The sequence below is a fragment of the Pseudorca crassidens genome, chromosome 13 (assembly GCF_039906515.1).
Source record: "Pseudorca crassidens isolate mPseCra1 chromosome 13, mPseCra1.hap1, whole genome shotgun sequence".
Lineage (NCBI taxonomy): Eukaryota > Metazoa > Chordata > Mammalia > Artiodactyla > Delphinidae > Pseudorca > Pseudorca crassidens.
In genome coordinates, this window is record NC_090308.1 from 1,421,546 (window position 1) to 1,444,687 (window position 23,142).

General features: G+C 48.4%; 1 protein-coding gene across 2 annotated transcripts in view; it reads right to left on the minus strand.

The window, feature by feature from the left end:
• SMOC2 (SPARC related modular calcium binding 2) overlaps positions 1-23,142 on the minus strand; it is a 155,357-nt gene that overhangs the window by 58,388 nt on the left and 73,827 nt on the right. Inside the window, exons 6-7 of one of the 2 annotated variants that reach the window (XM_067701518.1) lie at positions 22,355-22,438; positions 21,045-21,119 (exon numbers count right to left, since the gene is read on the minus strand). In XM_067701518.1, the coding sequence (XP_067557619.1) occupies positions 21,045-21,119; positions 22,355-22,438 (159 nt within the window). The remainder of the gene's footprint in view (positions 1-21,044; positions 21,120-22,354; positions 22,439-23,142) is intronic. The other variant, XM_067701519.1, reaches the window with a different exon arrangement.

The following is a 23,142-nucleotide window of genomic DNA, read 5'->3' on the forward strand; positions in this document are numbered from 1 at the left end:
GATAACGAGGGCTTAATCCGAGGCTACCAGACACACATGATAGAAAATAACAAATCCTGGAACGTTAGTAAGCGCAGATTGAAATGCACAGGTAACTCGGCACAAAGCAATGATGAGTACCAAATTAAAGGCGGGACCACCATGCCCCTGTGGACCAAGGATGCCGTCACCTCCAGAGGCCCTCACATGGACGTGCATACTAACCTCATCAGGACACTGAATCAGCAGGAAGACTCTCACCCTCGCTCTACTTGTCTTAAAATGTATATGACTGCTCTTGGGGCTCATAAGGTGGACATTATTTTCTTTAATACAGATACCTAACTGCTGTGTGTGATTATACATTGCTTAGCTGGTGGATACTAAAAGCTTAACTGCTACATAGAATGGAAGTCTGTGAAGTATTCTGAGGTTTACAAAGGACTTCACATATAAAAATATTTCGGGGATAAAATAATAAACAATCTGTCCAGTAGGATTCACTTATAAAATGCATATGAGGGACTTTCCCGGTGGTCCAGTGGTTGAGACTTCACCTTCCAATGCAGGGGGTGCAGGTTCGATCCTTGGTCGGGGAGCTGGGATCCCGCATGCCTTACAGCCAAAAGGCCAAAGCACGGAACGGGGGCAGTGTTGTAATGAATTCAATAAAGACGTTAAAAATGGTCCACATCAAAGAAATCTTTGAAAAGAAAAAGAAAGCATAGGAGTTTCACACACAGCAGAGATCGGAGAGTGATACTCGATAACGTTTAGTGGGTTCTTATGACTACCTGCTTTTCAGGTATAAATTTGCTTGATCACACCATAATGGAAAAGAATGTATAAAAAAAATATGTATAACTGAATCACTTTGCTATAATTCTGTGAGGTGGGATTATTGTTATCATTTTGCAAGTTCTGTGATTGAATCAGAGAAGGTAAAGACAGAGTGTCAGAGACAGGGTTTAAACTGAGCCATCCTGGCCTCGAAGTCCTGGTCTGAGGCCAGGCCCGCTCTCTTAGAATCCATTACTTAATTTTTACATATGTTGTCTTCATCAGTCATGGAATTGTCTGTGGTTTTCTTTTTAATTGCACAACACAGATGATCAAAGAAGGAAGAAAAAAAGAGAGTTGCCCCTGTAGAATTTGATTTTCTAGAAATGGCAGAGTGGGTGGGGGGAGACCTTGAAACTTACAGTTTTGATGGAATATAATTACTCACATGTCCACTTTCAGTAAAATATCAAACTGGGATTCATGGTGCTAAGGCTTTGCGCATAAGTGACACATGTTTACGATCAATTGTATAATTTAATGCCAAAGGAAGAGTTTTAAGATTAGCTTTTAAATCCAGGATTGTTGCCATAACATTTACAGGCATGGTGGGCAGGGAACCCAGCTATAGGCATATTCTCCTTTAATCCTGGTAATAACAGACCGAGGTATACGTATTACCATGTGTATTTTACCAGTGAGGAAACACGGGCTCTGAAAAGTTTTGTATCTCACTCAGGATGGCAGAGTCAGGCGAAGCTGGGTGAGAATTCACACTCACACCAAGGCAAACACGCCACATCCCACACACGGCACCCCTGCCCCCCTGCCCTTGGAAGCCACATACCCATCCTGTCTAGAAACATCCCCAAAATGGTATAAACAGGTAACACGGGAAGCCCACAGTCAAACGTATATTTCCAAAAAAATAAAGATCTGGATGTAATTCACAGATACAGTTTCTTTGGAAAGAAAAAAGTGACCCCGGGTGTCCATTCTAATTGCTTTCTTCCCATGTTTATTCCTGTAGCAACAGACCTAAGTAACCGTTTCCAGCCTGAACCTGAGTCCCAGACAGGGGAGGGAAGCGACCCAGCGCCGTGAGCCCCGGCGAGGACCACCCACCCCAGAAGGACCTCAGAGCCCCTGACAGAGAATGGCCCAAAACACACCCGCTTCCATCCTAACCTCTCTCTGCATCTTCTAGATTGTTTTATCAGTGACAGTCTCACCGACATCACTCTTGAAAACCTGAATCCAGGTCCCTTTTATTCCGCTCTTTCCTCCGCATGGACCCTAATTCTCCAGGGTGCTCCCTGGACCCCTGACCTGTCCCCACCCTCACCGCATTGGCCTCAGCGAGTCTCACCAAGGTCTCCACCGCGGGAGCCTCTCCTGCCACTGCTCAAGGACCCCGAGACCTGGGTCAGCCCTAGCACGGCACCCCTCTCTCTCCAGGACAACAGACAGCTGCCGCGTCCTTCTCTCACTCACAGAGCTGTGGGCAGTCAGCGAGGGGTAAACACATCACTGCACCGAAAATGTGCCCTAGAAATGTTGCCTGTTTTTCCCTTTAAGTTCTGTAGAGTCAGGAGACGTGACAAAAGGAAGGTAAGAAAAGCAGGATGATTTTATATTTGGATGCCTTACAAAAGAAATCAGAATATTTCCCATTGTCCAGAAGGTCTCACATTAAGACCAGTGGTTTAAGCTAACGCAGCTGATTGCAACCTATTTTAAAAAACACTGTGTCCACTCAGGCTAGTATCCAGAGGTGGCCACATTTCTCCAAACTCGTTCTCTTTGCAAGTGGACAAACAAAAGAGGGTTTTACAAAACCGAGATGAGAAAGAGAAAACACAAAGCAACATTCTGACCCAAGCGACACTGCCTCTGGTGCACTGCCCACCCTGGTGTCCTGCACACACCGTGGCCCGGGAAGGATGCCAACCCAGGCTCCAGTACTCACTCACCGAGTGTTCTGGGGGTCTCCCCATCTACAAGGTGAGGAGAACGGGGCCCATCTGCATCGCCCCGGGAGTGCTGGATTCAGCAAGGTGCACACAGTCCTGGCACACAGTGCCCCCACTCCGAGCGTGGCATCCCTTTCTCCCCGGGGGGGCAGGATTGATAAGTAAGGGCCCAGACGACTAGCGCAGCAGAGATGCCTGCTCAGAGGAGGTGACCCTGCAAACAAGCATCTTACTTCAGGATGAGGGGCCCTGCACTGGAAGATCTTTAACCCTCATAACCGGGAAGAAATGACAGGCCAACTCTTGCGAGTCAGGGTGGAAAATTAAGTGACTTTCCTAAGGCCTCACAACAGTTACAGTAGAAGCAGGACACAAGCCAGGTCTCCAACCCTGAGTCGATGCTCCAGAGCCCCGAACAGAGAAAAGCCTGATGCAGTGGGGTCAGCCGTAACCACGGCGGGTCTCCCGCGGGCAACATCCCAGCCCTGGCTCAGCTCCCAGGACACGCAGGAACCAACCCATCATGGGAGGCACCGTGCCGTCACAGCCTCACCTTTGTCCAGCCTTCGGTCAACGCCCCACCTGAAGGCGCCCGTACCTGACCCAGGGGAAGCAAGACGCTCCTGGAAAGGAACAGGGCTCCAGGCACCACTGCTGGGATGGCTGCTGGACAGCGACGCCCTCACCTCCATCAGCCACTGGGGATCTTAGCGAGGCCGGTCCCGCGGGTAAGTGTTTCCCCCGGGACTGCCCACAGCGAGGAATTCTGATACTCTCCAGTTCCTCTCCATCTAATCACTGGACCCGAAATACCCATCCCAAAGGAAACCAGAACCATCAGGCATAATCGGGGTGGGAGGGAAAGAGAGAAGGTCATGAGTCCAAGTTCCGGCAAACCCTGGAACTGGGAGCACAGAGACCTCACGCACGATAAGTGCCCCGACCGAAGTTCGGCCTTAAGACTTTTCTTTGATGAAATGTGGGCAGATTTCAATGGGCAAACAGCCATTTGAAACCCACGAGTGTCTCCAAGGACAGAGCGGCGTGAGTTCACCTTCTGGGGGGGGGGGGGGGGTCTTTCTTCTAAGGAAACCTTCAGAAAGGATGCTTCATGCCCCACATAGCGTGAACTTCCACACTTGCTTTGGGAGAAGAATCTGCATCACCTGGAGGTCGACGTCTGGGGCTGGGCAGCAAAGTGTTCCGATTAGGGATGGAAGTCCTCGTGCTGTCTGGATCCAAGACGGGTCTCGGGCTGGAGAGGCCTGACCACAAAACGTCCGCCCCCATCTGCAGTGACACTTCCCCATCGGTCCACCAGCAAGGGGTTCACGCTGCTGTCGAATCTCCACGGCCCTCGTTTGTCCCTTTATTTCTCAGCCGTCCTGGATGGCTCTGCAGAGCTGGGGCTTCCCTCTTTGCTCTGAGGCGTCTGTCTTGTTGGCACTCCGACCAGTGGTCCTCAGAGGACGGCCCCAGGACCCCTTCCCAGGAGGCCCCCGAGGTCAGAACTATTTCTGTAAATACTGAGGTGCCCTTTGTCTTCTCAGGCTCACGAGGGACTCATGATGACACCTAAGGGAGCGTGTATTAAAAGTTCCCAGTTTTGATACTAAGCATAAATACTGATGAATATAAACCATGTTTAAAAAGCCCTTCGGGGGCCTCAGCAAGTTCTAGGAGCATAAAGGGAGTCTTAGACCAGAAGGTTTGAGAGCTGCCGACGTAGACCATAAACTTGAATTATTTGAGCCTAAGAACCTTGTGCTATACGTTCATTTTCTAAGGGAGCACGTGGTAGGCCCTCCTGATGGCAGCAGACCCGCGTAAGGCCCCGTCTGCACACGGCTCTGCCCGTCGGACAGCTGAGGAAAGAAACGTCAGGAAGACAACGCCCCGACCCCAAGCAGGCCGGCCGGGGAGGAGCCCGGTCTAGGGCCTGCAGGACCGGCTGCCTCGGCTGTGTGGCCAACAGATGTGGACAGCCCGACTTAGCACTGGGCAGCTGTGAGAGCCTTGAAATCCGGGAAATTTCATGCTCAGGGAGGATCTGACCTCACAGATGAGTGACGCGGAGAAGAGAGACCGCCCACCCCCAGGGGTGGGGACACCCGGAGGGGGCATCTGAGGAGCCGCTGAACTGGCAGAGCTGAGCGTCCTCGAAGGAGAACCAGGCAGGGGGGCTGGTCCCAGGCCCGGGGCAGTTTCCTGCAGCTGCCGTGATGGTTTCACACTGTTTGGGGGAGTTTAGTTTCAGATGTTTGCAGCTGGCTCAAACGGTTCTGTTTGTGTTTTCTTTCCTCAGTCAAGCCAGACCCTTGGCGTACCGCGCCTCCTTCAAGAAGACGCCCACACCTGTGCGGGACTTTCCATCTTCCGCCAAGACACAAAGAGCAAAGGGAGGCTTCCCTCTGTCTCCGAGCGCCTCGTCCCGGCCGCTGGCGGGATCCCCACGCCCTGGTCAGGGGGCTCTGTGCCCACCGCCGTGCAGTGAAGGACGAAGTGTACGTCTCCCAGCAGGACGCGAATAGGATGCTGGACGGAACTCTAAGGAGGGCAGGTCTTACTGAAGTGTGTCGTGCCCATTTCATAATCTGGGTGTTAAGTCCCACGATAACCGTATTTAAACGTGCAGCCGTGAGAAGCAGTAGCTGAGTGGAGAGCGGTCCCCGTGACGACGGGCCCTGGGTTCCGGACGGTTCCGGACGGTTCCGGACACCACGCTGCCCGGAGCTTCGCCTCATCCCGCTGGTGGCCCTGATGGCCAAACATTCCCCAGAAGCCCTTCCTTTCTCAAGGGAGGAAATCTGAAGACACGTTTTGGCAGAAGTGTTCAAACAGAGCAGGTCACCAGCCAAGCCCCAGCCAACAGCGCGCCTGGTACCACGTTACCTACTAAGGCCACGTTTGGGCCCAGTGTACGCAGAGGGCCTCCTGCCATCCCACAGGCTGAGAGCCTGCAGTACCTGCAAGAGAAGAGCCCTCCGGCTGTCGGGACCAAGTGGGGGACAGAGTGTGACCTCCACAGAGGTCAGCAAGGCCAGACCCAGGTCGGCAGTGAAGAGAAAAGCCGCTCTGTCACATGGCACACACGCCGGACGCCTGACCTCAGCCCAGATGGCTGCCCGCAAGATTGAAGCAGAAAACAGGTGCTCCAGATGCCAGCTGACTCCCCAGGGAAAGGTGTGCTCCCCTGCCCCCACCCCACCCCACGCAGGCCCCGCTCCGAGCCACCCTTTCCTGGACCTCCTCCATCCTGCGAGGCTCCGGGCTCCCAGGTTCATGGTGACCTCCGGCCTGTGACACAGGGTCCAGGCTCAGGGCACCTCGTCTTCACACCGCAAGGCCCCACGGACCAGCTCGTCTTCCCTCCCTGCCACACCTTCTGTGTCACTGGGGCCTGGACACCCCACGTAACCAACCTTCATCCCCCCACCGACCCCAGCACGGACACTCCCAGCACCAGGCAACCCCCAGCATCCTCCACCCATTTCCTGCCCTCCTTCTGCTGTTCTGAGGGCCAGGCACAAAGCCCGCCCACAAAGTGGGGTGTTCAGCCACAGAAGCCGTGTCCCTGGAGGAGAGGGCCGTGGGGACACCGGCTAGAGGCTGGCTCGGCTGTCTTTCCCAGGCACTTGGACAAGAGGAAGGGATGAAAAGTGAAAGGAAGAAAAAGTTTCATAAAATATGCTGCCAAAAATAAATAAATAAAGCAGAAATAAATGCAACGAAGGATTAGAGATGTTCCCACCAATAATACCTGTCTTACACTTTCCATCCACAGAAGAGCATTTAAAATACACTTCTTAGTAATTAAAATTATGTTATCTTGAATTCTTCCCAATACCCAAGTTTTCTTTTCAAATATCTCCCAAGTCCCAGGGAGCCTTTCTCCCAGGCTCGTGAATGCTCCGAGTGTCTTGTCGGAAACATGTTATTTCACGCTCTCGTCTCCCAGAACGTCTTTCAGCAGCTCTGTTCAAAGGGGCAGCAACAGGGCCCACGGGCGGCCTCGAGCACAGGGAGAGATGCTTCCTTCTGGCTGAGACTGAGGGTGAAGGTCCACGGCAAAGACCTGGGTCACGGAGACGGGGAAGCAGCCCCCGAGTGAGACCAGCTCTGACAGCTGTCAAGGCTCCCCTGGGTGTTCCCAGAAAGACTTGGCCGAGAACCTGCATCTTTTCCGTATCTTCCTGTACAACATCTAAACTCTCATTTCTTTGCTTTTAGACCTTATTTCTGGTCTCTATTAATTCTATTCCCAGTCATCGAGCCATCCACAGCCAATTACTGAATATTTTTAAGTCTTAACACTGTTTCAGAGCCATAAATAGACCCACACAAATATAATTAGCTGATCTTTGACAAAGGAGCAAAGACATTTCAGTGGTATAAGGATAATCTTCTCAACAAATGGTGCTGGAGCAAGAGGACATCCAAGTGCCAAAAAACGAATCTAGACACAGACATCACACCCGTCACAAAAATTAACTCATAATGGATTATAGGCCTAAATGGTGAATGCAAAACTATAAAACTTCTAGAAGGTAGTATAGGAGAAAATCTAGGTGAACTTGGGTTTAGTGATGACTTTCTAGATACAACACCGAAGGCAATGATCCATGAAAAAATAATTGATAAGTTGGACTTTATCAAAATAGAAAACTTATATTCTGCAAAAGACACTGTTAATAGAATGAAAAGATAAGCCCCTGACAGGAAGAGGATATCTGCAAAACACATGTCTGCAAAAGACTTACAAAAATACACAAAGAGCAGTTAAAATTCAAAAATAAGAAAACAATGCAAGGGAAAAATAGAAGACCTTCACCAAAGGAGACTCACAGATGTCAAGTAAGTACGTGAAAAGATACTCAGTATAATATGTCACTAGGAGACTTCAAATAAAAGCAATAATGAGCTACCACTACACACCCATTAGCGTGGATAAAATCCAAAAAAAACCACCCAAAAACGGACAACACCAAACGCTGGTGAGGATGTAGAGCAACAGGAACTCTCACACGTTGCTGACGGGGGTGCAGACGGCATGGCCACTCTGGAAAACAGTGTGGCAAGTTTGTTACAAACCTCAACATGCCCTCACCATATGAGCCAGCAATCACACTCCTTGGTATTTACCCAAGTGAGTTCCCTATGCTCGCGGGAACTCGGTGCTTTCTGTAAACCTGAAAGCACTGTAAAAATAAAGTATGTTAAACATAAAATAATTAAAATACTGTTCCACATCTGAAAAGATGTGAGTGTGAAATTCTAACAACAGAAACTGACTCCCCCACAGTCTTTGAGCGGCTTCTCACTTATGCCCACGGGACTGGTCCCCGACACAATCAAGACCCCCAGTCATTCTGGGTCCTCACTACCATCTTATTGGCTCAAAACTCTAATCTCCACCTTATGTCACATCTAAAATGTTACAAGTCACATAGGAAATTCACAGGCATTCAGTACTGACTTAATCATCTATTAGACGTCCACTGTGGCCTTACAAATTATAAAAAGGCACAACAAGGAAATAGCAGGCAGTAATTTTTAAACAGAGGCAAGACATGAAACAAGGAGAAATATCCTCAATAATTTATTAACATCTGCTTCAACCCGTAAGTCCTCTTCTTCCTAGGCAGTTTGGTCATAACATGTTGTTATTTCAAAAGTTAAAGCAATGGCTTTAGATAAAACAGTCCAGTGATCACGAGAACACATAATGATTGGAAAACACTTAAAATGTTTTTTAAAAACTCTTCAGTTAATGAAAACTCTCTTCCCAAGCAGAATTTTAGAGGAATTTTTCTTTCTTTTCCTCTCTTTTAGTTTTAAAAACTGACTTCTAAAATGAAGAAAGAACCCATCTTTCTCTCGATCCAGAATCACACCAAAACAGAAAAACAAAGTATTTCCAAGTGTCCAACGAAAGAAAGCATGCCTTTCAGCTGAGGCTAATGTTGGACAATGTGTTTCTCAAGTTAAGTTCCAAAAGTCATGAGCAATATGAACAGGGGGTCAGAGGGAGTGCTTCTTGGCATTCCTAGTCAAGGGAGCAGCTGTAGATAAAGACGCTGGACCACCCCCCTTGGCCGGTGTGCTGTCCAGGCTTCTCTACACATCTTCCCAGCTACTCATCTAATATGTGTGCGTCCTCCAGCACAACCGAATGTGCCACACACTGTGATCTGCAAAATCTGCTCTATGAAGTCCACAGGCATACAAAGTAAGGCAATCGTCCATTACAAGAGTCTATAAAGCCTTGCACGTTGCGTTTATAATATCCATTACGGCATGAAGATCACGTATTTCTTAAGAACCTGCACAGCTGTGTGAACACTCGGGGTGGCCTCAGAGGGCACAGAGAATATTGGAAACAAACATCCCTGCTGGCAGGAGCGGCAGACACTGAGGTGGCCTCATAAAATACAGGACACTTCTTCTTAGTTAATGTAAAGCTGTACTCGGCTGGTTTTCAAAAAAATAGTAAAAAAGCATCACAATGAAGAAGCATCACCCGTTTTATGCAAATCAAAACTACAATGAGACATCACCTCACACTAGTCAGAGTGGCCATCGTTAAAAAATCTGCAAATAACAAATGCCGGAGAGGCTGTGGAGAAAAGGGAGCCCCTCCTACACTGTGGGTAGCAATGTAAATTGGTGCAGTCACTGTGAAGAACAGTACGCAGGTTCCTTAGAAAACTAAAAATAGAATTGCCGTATGACCCAGCAATCCCACTCCTAGGCATATATCTAGAGAAAACCATAATTCAAAAAGGTGAATGCACCTCTATGTTCACAGCAGCACTATTTGGGGACTTCCCGGTGGTCCAGTGGTTAAGACTCTGCGCTTCCATCACAGGGGGCATGGGTTTGATCCCTCATCAGGGAATTAAGATCCCACGGAAAAAAAAAAAGGTCATAGCAGTGCTATTCACAATAGCCAAGACATGGAAACAGCCTAAATGTCTATCAACAGATGAATGGATAAAGAAGATGTGGTACATATATACAATGGAATATTACTCAGCCATAAAGAGTGCAATCACGCCATTTGCAGCAACATGGATGGGCCTAGAGATGATGATACTAAGTGAAGTAAGTCAGACAGAGAAATATAAATACCATATGATATCACTTATATGTGGACTCTAAAACACAACACAAATGAACTTATCTATGAAACAGAAACAGACTCACAGACATAGAGAACAGACTTGTGGTTGCCAAGTTGGGGGGGGGGGACAGGTGGGGGAGGGATGGATTGGGAGTTTGGGATGAGCAGATGCAAACTATTACATATAGGATGGGTAAACAGCAAGGTCCTACTGTACAGCACAGGGAACTATATTCAGTCTCCTGGGATAAACCGTAAGGGCAAAGAATATATATATATATATGTATAATGTGTATAATCATATAATATATATGTGTATAATATGTATCTATATATGTCTAATCACTTTGTTGTATAGCAGAAATTAAACACAACATTGTAAATCAACTCGGCCTCAATAAAAATGTTCAAACAGAAGAATGTCCACTTGATATAAGATATTTGTGGCCATTGAAGCCATACTGAGTTTGGAGGAAATTCTCAATTTTGTCTTCAGCCAACATTTGATACACTGGAATAAATTTCAATCTAGTGAAACATGGAAACTTTTATCAAAGGTTGATGAGAAATTACCCAGATAGCGTTCATGAGTATTACACTTCTTTAACCAAATACAAAATCATTCCTGTTGTAAGGGGACTTTTCAAGAGAAAGATCCCTGGAGCCCAGGGTGACTGCAGAAAAGAAGGATGCAGAAGGGGGCTGGAGATGTACATAAAGGGGGCACACCAACAGCCCCTTTACCTCCACGCTGAGCCGTTTTCCTGATAGGTTTTGCTTTCAGTGCAAACACCCAAATCCAAGCACAGTAAAATCACTCTGTTCTGTATGTTACGGACTGAACTGTTTGCCTCCAAAACCCACAGGGTAAAGCCCTAACTAACCCTCAATATGCCTGTATTTGCAGACAGGGCTCTTAAGAAGGTGATTAAGGTTAAATGTGGTCATAAAGGTCATGGGACCCAAGTCCTTACAAGAGGAAGCACAGACACCAGGACTGCGAGAGCCCGTAGCAGAGGCCATGTGAGGACACAGAGAAGACACAGCTGTCTGCAGGCCAGGAAGAGCCTTCTCACCAGGACCCATCCTGCTGGCACCTCTGCTCGGACTCCCAGCCTCCAGGACCAGAAATAAACAGCTCCCCGCCCCAGTCTGTGGTGTTTTGTTAAGACAGCCCTAGCAGACGAATACATTGTACGAAAACTCGATTTTTTGAAGAAAGCCCAAGGAACCTTTCTCTGCTGAAGATTAGCCCAAGAGAGGTTGAAAACAGGGAAGTGTGTTCATTGACAGGCAGGGTTGCCAGGCAAAATACAGGATACCAGGTGAAATGAGAATTTCAGATAAACGAAGAATAGTTTTAGTATAAGTATATCCCATGCAAGTTTTATACTTTTTTCTTTTATAACATTTTCTCCTATCCCTTCCCCACTCAGACCTGCTGTTGCTGTAACTGTTGGCCAACTTCACCAGCTGAAAGAAGAAAATTCAAGTTAGAGGGAGGAAATTTTCCAGCAGGATTAACACCAAATTCCACCCTCAAAGTTCAGGCTAGTCTATGGAAGAGGACGGTATAAGGGCATGTTTTTGCAAAGCAGGGAGACTGCTGGCTTTGGGGGCACGAAGGCCTCTGTGAGGCTCTGTGGGCGGCAGCGGCAGCTCCCTGTCCTACCCAAAAGGGGGTCTCAACTCTGGGCGACAGAGGGAGACCTTGGTTAGGCAACAAAAGCATGAGCAACAAAAGAGAAATAGATAAATTGGATTTCATCAAAATTAAAACCCCTTGTGATTCAAAGGGCATTATCAAAAAAGTGAAAAGGTAACACACAGGACGGAACAGAATACTTGCAAATCACATACTGGATAAGGGATCTGTCTCTAGCATACGCAAAGTCTAACAACTCCAGAACTAAAGGCAGATAACCAAACAATAAAATGTGCACAGGATTTGAACAGACATGCCTCCAAAGAAGATTTACAAGTAAGCGCCTGAAAAGGTGCTAAACATCCTTAGTCATCAGGGAGACGCAAGGCAAAACCACAAGGAGACTCGACTCCACACTTCCCAGAATGACTGTGATCCAAAAAATGGAAAATGACAAGTGCTGGAGAGGATGTGGAGAAATCGGCATCCTTGTGCGTTGCTGATGAGGACGCAAAATGGTACCTCCACTTTGGAAAACAGTTTGTCAGCCCCTAAACATGTTAAATGTCGAGTTACGATGTGACCCAGCAATTCAACTGCTGGGGCAGTTATGAACCCAAGAGAAAGCGTATGTCCGCACAAAAACGTGTGGGAATGTTCATAGCAGCACTATATAGCTGACAAGTGGAAACGACCCAGATGTCCATCAGCTGATGAACAGATAAATAAAATGTGGTCCATACATACAAGGGGAAGTTACTGAGGCGTAAAAAGGGATGAGGTCCTGAGACGCACGCTGCCACAAGGATGACCCGCGTGAGCTTAATGGTAAGTGAGAGAAACCAGACACCAAGACGCCATGTGGTAAGATTCTACACACCTGAAATGACGGAACAAGTCCATCTAAGAGCCTGAAGCAGATCTGCGGTCACCAAGGGCTGGGGGTTGCCAGTGGGGACCGATGGCTAATGAACATGGGGCTTGGGGTTTCTGGAGAGATGAAATGTTCTAAAACTAGGTTGTGGTGATATCGCACAACTCTGTAACTTTACCAAAACTTCTGACTTGCACACTTCAAACTGGTCAATTGTACGGTACGTGAATCCCATCTCAGTAAAGCTGCTTAAAGAAAACACACAGCATGGAGTGTGGATGGGCAGAGGTGGCTTAAGAGGTTGCAGAATGGGCGGCCACCTGGAGGCCACCAGAGGCCCTAGAAGGCACCCGGCCTTATGGTGAGGTGACCCAGGAGGCCGCTGCAGAGCTCTGAACAGAGACGTGGCTCTTGCTTTAAAAGCTCAGTGTCGAGAAAGCTGCAGTGGGGAGAAGGACCGAAGCAGAAACACAGATGGGGAGGCCTGGAGACCCTCAGAACCCAAGCGGTGACCCAAGCCAAGCGAAGCCCGGATGCCTCAGTGGGCCCGGCGCTGCGGGCCTGGAGGGAAGTGGACGACGTGACACACCTCAAAGGCAGGACAGAATGGAGGTGTGAAAGGAAGGGGCACACAGCATGAGGACAACTGATATCTGTGTGGCCTTGGCCTAGTCCTCCGATGCCTTCCAGAAACAGTGCTTTGTGTCACATACATGTGTAATTACAAGAAAACACTTAAAGATGGCCAAAACCCTGCTGATAATAGTTAACACGTGTTTGCAGTGGGACCCAAATGTTCACATAAATGAAAATCACCAGAGAAGCTGCTTAAAAGGCAGCTTCAGAGCCCCACCCCAGAGGCTCCAGTGTTCTGATCGAGGGTGAGACAAGGAATGTGCATTTTAATCAGGATTCTAGGTCTGGTGGCACAAGTTTCAACAGGCAGCACCGTGCTGTGGGAAGCACAGGCAACCAGCAAGTACAAAGCAGCACTGAGCTTCCCGGGGCGTGAGCACAGGGCTGGGGAGACGGGACCCAAGCACACACCCATCTGCAGCAGAACGGAAACGTATGTATACGTAACATGAATACACACTCACAGGGGTGTGTGTGTGTGTGTGTGTGTGTGCAACCATACGAATGATGCAAAAGGAAACATAAACTAACCAGTGAGACAATCACAGGACTAATCACGCAGGGAAGCTATATCATATTTACTGTTTTCCTAGAGGCTGTATCCAGGGCTCAACCAGCGCCTGACACGCAGAGACCTTGGACAAGAGACCGGCTTCCGGCAGCAGGATGGAGGGAGCAGAGGCGGCAGGTCCAAGGCCAGGCTGGACCTGCAGGAGGGGTCTCTGCCCTCCGTGTGGCTCTCCCCTTCCTGAAACTGATCCACGGATGAGGCCACAGAGCCCAGGAGAGAAGGCCCCTGGGTCCCCGCACGGCCGCAGACAGGGGCTCCCCCGGGATGGTCCCCAGAGCAAGGGTGAACCTGTGAGCGTCCTGTCTAGACACGGAATTGCGGGTGCACTTCTTCCAACATTTAAACCTACCCTTCCTGATAAACCCCGGTGTGTCATTTAGAGACCTGTGCCCCCATGATGATCATACAAAGGAAACCGGAACGTTAGGCGAATCACCTGGATTTGCTGCTTAGGTAAATTTTTGCACTTTTTGTATGTCTGGGGTAAGATAGGCTGGTACAAAAGATCTAAGTAGTTTGAGAAACTACTAATATCTTCAGGTCTACGTCTTAGTACACAGAACCGTAATATTACTTAGATAGTCTGTGTTTTGATGCAGATGTTTTATTAAATATATAACTTAAACAAGATCTTTTTTAACAGGCAGATCCTTGGTCTGCTTTTTCATCTGAAACACAATAGCCTGACGTATGCTGGCTTTAGCCACTAATGTGATTTTCAGGCAAAACCAGAGGAACGCTTCCAGACCAGGGCTTATCTGAGAGAGAAACTCAGGATGCAAGCAAAGAGGAGAAAGATGATAACTATGAAGATGAATGAAGGTAAGGGGAAAGGTTGCATCTGTTAAAAAACAAAGGTAATTTTTTGATAGAAAATAAGTACTTAATACATGCCTGATCGTATACAGACACTTGCACACACCACACCATTCCCGGGACCGAATCAAAATCCTTAACAACTGATTAACGTTTTCCAAACTCGCCGGCCGCACAGCCAGGTCACGCAGGTCCTTGTCACCGGCCATGCACCATGCTTGGGCAAGAGCCGGGCATCAGTCAGCAGTCTAAACGGCAAGGATGACAAGACAGGGCCCATTGAGAAGAGGCGGCCATCGGCGGAATAGCCTTCCACTGCCCTCGCGGGCGAAGCAGGAATTCTAGTCTGGGTTTCACCATGTGAGTCGTTTCCAAAAAGACCCTCCACTGTTTATGAGCCGCATCAGTCCCGATTTAATCTCTAATCCAGCTGATGGGAAGACCACAGAAAGAGGGCCACGGCGATACCTGGTCTATTAACGTTCTGCTCACACGTGTGAAGAGCAAAGAAGAGACGTCTCGTCTGGTTCACGCAGCAAAGCAGCCCAGTACAGGACACAAGCCTACGAGCCTCACCGCCACAGAGAAACCTTTCCTCAGCACTGCCAGTCCCATCATACACTTTCTAGAACCTGAATTCTCCAAAGCAGGTATCCAGTAACCTCTGTAGTGAACACACACACGCGCGAGTGACAGAGATTCTCAAGAAACGTCCTCTTGTTATCTGCAAAGTCCAGGCCTGAGCTCGCATGTGAACAAGTGGATATTAACCCCAGTCCTATTTACACACTGGACTCTGATGGCCCCGCTGGACGCCAGGGCTCCCTGGGACACGCCCCGATTCCCGGGAGGTCAGCTCACCGTTGCCGTGGAGATGAGGTGCTGAACTGGTGCTCAGAGAGGCTGATCGGGGCCGCCGTGCCGTGTGGGAGCCCAGCTCAGCCCCTGCCCTTCCCGAGGCCCCAGGGGCTCCGAGCTGTAGCAGCCATAACTCTAGTCAGAAGGAAGCCTGAGCTAGACCCAGGGGCTCGGGGAAAGGGACGGCTGGGCCCACAGCAGCTCAGCTCACTCTGTCCCGCGCCGTGAGCGGTCCATCTGGCCCCCGCCCCGGTCCCCTGTGCTCCATCCCACGTGAAGAGGGGCTTCGTGTGCGGCGCCCCTTCTGCCTGCCTGGGAGCAGTTCTGCCCAGGGTCACCTCCCATCACGTCCCTTCTGGAGCCACCGCCCTCCCCAGAGGACAGCCTGGCCAGGCGAGAACTGCCAGAACCCATCCCGGTGCTTCCGGGGCGAGGCGGGCTCCTCCCATCCAGGTGCTTCCGGGGCGAGGCGGGCTCCTAACCCACCGTCAACAACAGAGGCACCTCCGGAAACTTGGACCAAAGTCACATCACAGCAAGGTGGTTGGCTTTGAAAGGGATGCGAGTCTGACGTGCAGTCACAGATCCGGGCTAGACCCCTGCCAGCCACCTGGAGATTCTGAAAGGTGTTCTCACCCACAGGACGGGGAGAAGTGGGCTATGTTACGCATTAAATCACAGAGGGCTCTGCCTGATGCAAAGTAAGCGTTCCACGACTTGTAGGCTGTGGCTCCACAAAGGGCACTGTTTAACCTCAGTAACTCAACGATGGGCTGAATCTCATTCATCCAGAGGATAAAGAGGTCGAACGCCCTTTTTGTTTTCACACGGTGAGGGTACAGGTGTCTGTGTGTACAGAGGCTGGTGTGTGCCTTCAAGCAGCTCAGATACAATTTGCTTACTTGCGTTACTTTTTCTGTACTTCTGCTGAAATGCTGCATCCTGATGATCTAACCAGAGTTTGGATACTGAAATCTAAGAATTAAATAAGATTGGAATTAAAACTCCCTTTTATAGTCAGGAAACTTGGATAAATTGTCTTGTACATTTTTAGGTAGCTTCATTAATATCGGTAAACAACACACTTTTACAGTGCCCGTTTAAAAGGAGCTATTTGATTTATTTTAATCTCTTCAAGGGACCAACACTTTATAAGAATGTAGTTGGCACCTTGATGTTTTGTAATGTCATGTTTGGAGAATGGAATAGAAAGGGAAATGAGGAACTAATACTTTAAGGCTTTAAAAGGAAGAAAGAAAATAGAACTGGTGTTCTGCTCCCCCAGGGAGTGCAATTTACCATGATTTAGAGCAGAATCAAAAGACAATCATCTTTTGGCAATAAGTTTAATATGTGCAATAAAACAAAACTATCAATCCCGAATAAAACAGAAAAATGTTTCCACTGAGGGGGTCCCATAAAATTGTGGAACATCCTGAGATACAGAACATCTCTTGGATATAAAACAGAGCTATTTTTAATGGTTTAGGGAGGAAAACATATTTTTCTTCCAAGTGGGAGGAGGGTTTCAGAGATGGCAAAACCGGGGCCTCTACGTTTTCTCCAGTTCACATGCAAACCTTAAAAAGACCGCAAACCGGAAGACCACTAAAGCCAGGGGCTTGTTTATCAGAGCCGGCTGAGCGGCTTGCGTGTGCCCTGGGTCTGCAGCCATCCGCAGCGCCTTGGAACTCAGGGCCCACCTCTGGAGGCCTCCGAGGGCCCATCTCCTTGGCTCGACCACAGGCAGAGAGAGAAAGCAGACATGCTCCCCTGCCAGCTTGGGATCTGAATAAGTAATGAAACCAAACGCCCGATGATGCCCCAGTTCGCGCTCTTGGTCTTCAGGAAGCACCACCCGCTCTGAAGCCGCTGGGAGCGGGCGCTAGTGCCCCCCGCCAGTGCCCACCTCCTAGCTGGCCAGGCTGGGCCTTGCGGAGGCACCGTGACCCCAGATGGTGACAGTGGCCGGAGTAGGGTGGGGAAGACCCTCAGCCTTCCCAAACTGCAGATTCCTAAAGCAAATGGACGAGGGGGTTCCCATGCATCACGGCTGAGGCCAACAAGGGTGTTTCCAAGGGGGACTGTCACACAGCACACGTCAAAGGACAACCCACTCCGGGACCTTAGAGCTCACGTTTCCGGGGGCAACCGTTGGAGGTGTGGGGCAAAGCCAGAACGCATCTCTTTCCCCAGAGCAGGGCAGAGACGCCGATGCAGGACCCATCTTGCACGCTGCCCGCCCGTGGACCCCAGCGAAGCCCTGGGTCCCCGCAGAGCCCTGCACGCCTGGTGCACTGCAGTGTCTGCACTGGAGCCCACTCAGCGGATAAATTGTTTATGTGAAATAAACAATGAGACAACAGAGAGCCCTCCGTGCTCTCCTGATGGAAAAGATAAACAGAGTCCGCCTGCCCATGCCACGCCCCACGGGCCGTCATGGGGGCCCCTCCTGCTGGGTGAGCAAGCCGAAGGGTGGAGGGGAACCCCCTTTACTCAAAGTCACCCATCTAAACGGCGCTCTCTTCTACAAAATGCCTTCACGGGAACATCTGTGCTTGACCGAGAGACTGGGGGCCACGGCTCGGCCGGTGACGCGCAGTCGGGACCTGCTGGATGGGTTATTGACCCAGCTCATGAAGAGCTAGCGAGCCGGGGAAACGGACTGCACGGGAGCCTCCGTCCCAAGTCTAGAAGGGATAGCTCCCTGGAACGCGGCCCCTCCACTCCCTGAAGGGCTGAGGGAGGAGCCCCCCGCCCTGCCCTGGGGACCTGCGGGCGTGGACTGCACGCTTGGGCTCTGTGTGCTGGGTCCCGTCACGAGGGCGGAGCTAAGCGTGCAAAACGAGCCCGGAGCAGACGGGAGGAGTGACACTGAGCGTGCGCGCAGAGGGAGGGCGTCGGGGGGCGCGTGCAGGTGGGTGTGCGCAGAGGGCCGAGACGAGGCCGTCTGCGCGCCAGGAGCTGGGCCCCCAGCAGACCCAGCAGTGACCGAGAGTTGAGAATATTTGAAAAGCAAAGTGTGCCTTCCCAGGAGCAGGGATAGGAAATAAGAATGTAGGTAAGACAGTGCGCCGTTTGCTCGGGGAACAGTCTGAGGTCTGAGGACGAGGGCCAGGAAGAAGGGTCTTCGGGGAAATGAGAAAGGGGACGAGCGGCAGGGTCAGGCTGGAAGACACAAGAGGGTCCATCCGCATCGCTCGTCCGCAGCCACCGTGGGAAACGCCCTTGTGTCCCCACTCCTCCAGCTTTCTCTGCCCCGTCCCCTCAGTGTGATGAAGGATTCGAACTGAAGGTTTAACGGCTGACAATGGCTGTAGGCAGCACAGGTGCATTTTAACAGGGGCCCGGCTGCGTCACCAGGTGAGCACGGACAGCGATGCCAGGCGCCCCCATGTCTCAGTGGGGCAGAGGAGGTCCCCTCTCTGAAGGACAGTGGTGAGGATCACGGCCGGGGTCGGGTGGTCAGGTGGCATTGCAGTTCCCATCCTCAGAGACCCTGCCCATGCCGTCTGGGCTTGGCTGTAACTGCCTTCTCCTCCTCTGAGATTCGGGGATGGGAAGTGCAGCAGCCCCACTGGCTTGCTGTGTCGGCGGAGCAGGACAGAGGGGCAACGAGGCATGTGAGGTACCAGCACGTCGTAAGCACGAGAAACGTTAGCCGCTCTATTATCACTGTTGCTCCAACTAACAAAGAAAGTGCATTCTTTAGTATTCCAGATTGGTTTAAAGGAAATCAGGCAGAAATCTAGAAGGTACTTAACGTACCGCAGGGCAAGAGGATCAGTTTAATAAACAGATATAAATTAATCTGATATAATTAAACTGTCACAAAATCTCTTATCTGGTAAAATCTCGTGATCAATTTTTATAACTTCCATAAATGGAATGATAAAGTTGAATATAATAAGATGATGCAAGAACATAAAGAAATAGACACTGTCAATTATATATTAATAGAAAAAAACCGAGTCACGCATTCTTAAGTAAAACGCAGTTTTAGGTTTTGGTCACTCACTCAATGTATATTGAACCATATAATGAAAATGATGCTTTTCCTGCATAATGAACCAACAGAAGAATATTCCATTTATATTTATATTGAACTTCAGTTACTAAAAGTCTAGCAGTGAAACTGTCATGGTATGTACATTAGATCAAACTTTTAGTTATTTATGTATTTATTCTTTGTTTCATTTAGTTTGCTTTAGATAAGAATGCAGTGATACCATCAAAGTGGCCGTGGAACACATGGAATAAATTAAACAGGTATTGAGTGCCTAGCACGTGTAAATTTTCATAGACTCGGATTATTTTGTTTCCTTTACAGGGAGGTCCCTTCTGAAAACGGCTATCACTTTATGCTCCAAAGTACATTTGCCCATATACGCACACGGCCTCCCTCACTACGCATGGCAATCATACTCCCCAAGTTTGGTCACGTAAGTAATATTATGTTATCTTAGTGCAAACTTGGGGGGGGGGGTACGGGGGATAGGACTTTTAACTGATATGAAGAAACACCAGAGAAAAAAAGCAATGCATTCTCAGTTTGGCTTCTTCTATAAAGGAACATGAAAGCGTACCAACAAACAAGGTAAATTTTTAAAAACACAGAATAACAAAAAGTCACAACTTATTTATGTTTTGTTAAATAAATGTGTCTACTTCTACCAAAAAAGATTATTACTAAAAGTATCTTTTAAAAATAAAAATTAAGTACAAAGGAAACTCTTCCGACATTGAAATCTCAGTGACGATGGTGGTCATTCCGTAAAATCTATGATTGTTTGCCATTTTATCACTAAACTTAATAAAGTAAATACTATATTTAACATCTTAAAATACTCACTAGGGCTGACTTTCTTTGGACCCTCAGAAAGAGCATGTATCTGAACAACTGGCATTAAATAGAGATATAACCTCATAATTTCATGCCCCATGTCCTCAAGTCAACTCAATGTCACCTTTTTGTGTTCTACACATGTAGGCTGATTTAAATCAAATTACAGTGTAGGGTAACTTACGTAAACTGGAATTTCCTGAAGCGTTATTTTCAGTCCCACTAAGTACTGCAAGTCTGCACTGTTTTTATTAGTTAATTATAATTGACAGGTCATGTAAGGCCTGAAAATCTGGTAACAGAAAGTAATGGGTGAAATACAGACGTACTTGTTCTGTGAACTTATACGGAACTAACTCTGTCAAACCCTGAATAGCTTCCTACTGACAATTAGAACTGCTTTTTAAAACAATGTACATTTCCAATGACATTTTTACAATAATTTTATATTTGTTTCTCAAATTAACTTGGAGTACTGCCACACTGATGTTCCCCTGGGCATCAGTGAAATCCCCTGAATTTCAAGGTCCCCCAATAAATCTGAAACATTCAATGTTTGAACCAGTTTCCCATGTACTAGTCTATATGGTACAGAAGCAAACCAAATTAGGCAAGTTTTGGAAATACGGTGACAAGACGGAACAAAACTAACTTGGTTTCTAAAGTTCATAAGAGAAATGTACAGGTTAATGTCTCTATGCAAGAGGAAAACGTATCCATAATGATAATTTCTGAGCAAAAGATGTTAACTATTCTATAATATGTTCTATAACTTACCATATTTAATAAAACACTCAGATTTGAACTGTATTCTGGTGGGCAAGCCACGGCATTAGTTGCGTGACTCATTGGTAGCCAGGGAAAAAGATGTGCTCTGCACGTAACTTCCAGAAAACAAGACCACTTTCCAGGTCCATTAACTAAGTCACACTGGGCTCCTTTTTACCTGAATTCTTATTGGTTTTGTTCTGTCGACTTTTAACTTGTTCAGTCCAAAGCGTGGGGTATCGTGATGCAATATCTAATGAACCAAGATAAAATGATGATTATTTTAATTCATCATGAAAACACACAGTCTCTGAATTAAAGATTTCAGCAGGCAGTCGAAAAGCCCCCAAAATCAATACAATCAGTAAACACACATTGTAGAGATTTTTTTAAAATAATAAAATGATTATGTGCAGGAAACAAAAGGGAATGACAACATACATTTTTAAAAACTTTAGCATATGCCTTTTTCTTTCTTTCTTCATCCAAAAGTATAAATAAAAGTGATATGAGTCCAGACAGGCTCCACTGGAAAGAACAGGTTTTGGCAAAAAGTCCCAAAGTATAGAAACATACCCTTGTGTGGTAAAGATGGATATTCATGTAACACACAGGGTCGTCACTCAGTTGAAAGATTCAACACAAAGTGCAGTATGTACAGCGTAACTTTTGCCTACAGCATTCTGGGAACAGATCTTTGGCAGTAATATTAACAAATGTAACTGAATATTTACGGTGCGATCAGTACACCACGTGCCCGAGAGCCACACTGAGGCCGACCGGCTGGTCACACGTGCCTTTGTCCCCTATCGGCTTTGTGACGTCGGACACGCTCTCATCTGTGATACGACGTCCTGAGGGCTCAGTGGGCTCAAGCAACAGAGTCCATGGCATTTAGTACCAAGCAAAAGTTAGTTCTCATGATTATCCTTGTTATTATTATTTTCAAGGCACGATGTCATCCTACCCTCTGATCTTTATTTATTATGTGCACTCCTTACACTTGGTCTTCAAACCTGACCCCCCTTTCGACCCGAGAATTGGTCATACAGTGGCAAATACCTACAACAATGTATTAAAAGGCTAAGAGTAGGCAATCCATCCTTCTCGTAACCACAAAATTCAGTAAGCCTCTGAAACATCTCTATACATGTGACTTCGCAAAACTGGTCTTTGTAAGGGTGGTGATCACATGACATGAAGAGTGAGCGGGGGAAATGGCATATGCTAGCGCACCCTCTGGAAATAGATATTTCATGTTATCCAGATAAAATCTCAACTCAGAGACTTGTACTTAAAGAGAGGCCTCTGCGTGTGCTGTGTGAAAGCACCGCGGCAACACTCAGGGGCCCTCAGGAGGGACGGCGGGGCCTCATAAAGGTGGAAGAGGCCAACCCAGCCTGTCCTGAGCACAGTCCTCGCAAGAGGACGTGGCTGCACACCCAGGCCCGCGCCCCACCCCCAACACAACTCCCCACCGACACTCACCTTCCTCATCTCCTTGAGGCTGAGTCTCCAACGCTGGAGCTGAGGCATCATCTGAATTCAGAACGGAAAAGATTTGCAAGGAGACTACAATTATGAGAGTAAGTGAAGTAAGTGTGCATACAGGATGGACCCTAAGGCTTGCATACACCCCCACGATCCACCAAACCACAACCCAGCACTCAGCAAACCCTACAGAGGCTCAAAGCTCCAAACAGACCCCACGGGGACGGGGTAGGTGTGACGCAAAGCACCGGAGCCAAGCGGACGGATGAGGGAGGGTCCGCAGGAACGGGGGGCTGGGGGGCTGGGGGGCTGGCCTCCCTGCTGTGCCCCTGCTTTCCAGAGTGGAAGGCAGGGATGGAGACTCAGGCCCTGGGCTGTGCCCCGTGGGTCTCTCGACCCCTCAGCCCTCCTGTGTCGACACGTGAGAGGCTGGTGGGGAACCCGGTGAGAGCGTCAGAGGACAGAGGGACGAGTGTGGAGTAGAAAGCTCTACGCCATTTCACTGAAAACATTATTCCAAGGACACAGTCTTTATTGAATTAGTTGAAAAACACTCGTTGGCTCCCTGGTAAGCAAGCCTCTAGAAGCCCCCCAGGCAAGGGGGCCCCAGCCAGGGACGCTGTTACAAGGCACACTGCGGGGGGCTCTCGAGAACCAGCCTAGTGTTTTTATTCATGTGATTTTTTTTTTTTTTTTAACAATTTCGGGATCAAAATACAGCAAGCAGTGGTAGAGGGAAGGGGCAGCCACATGGCTTATGTAGTTAACTGTGACCCATTACTATC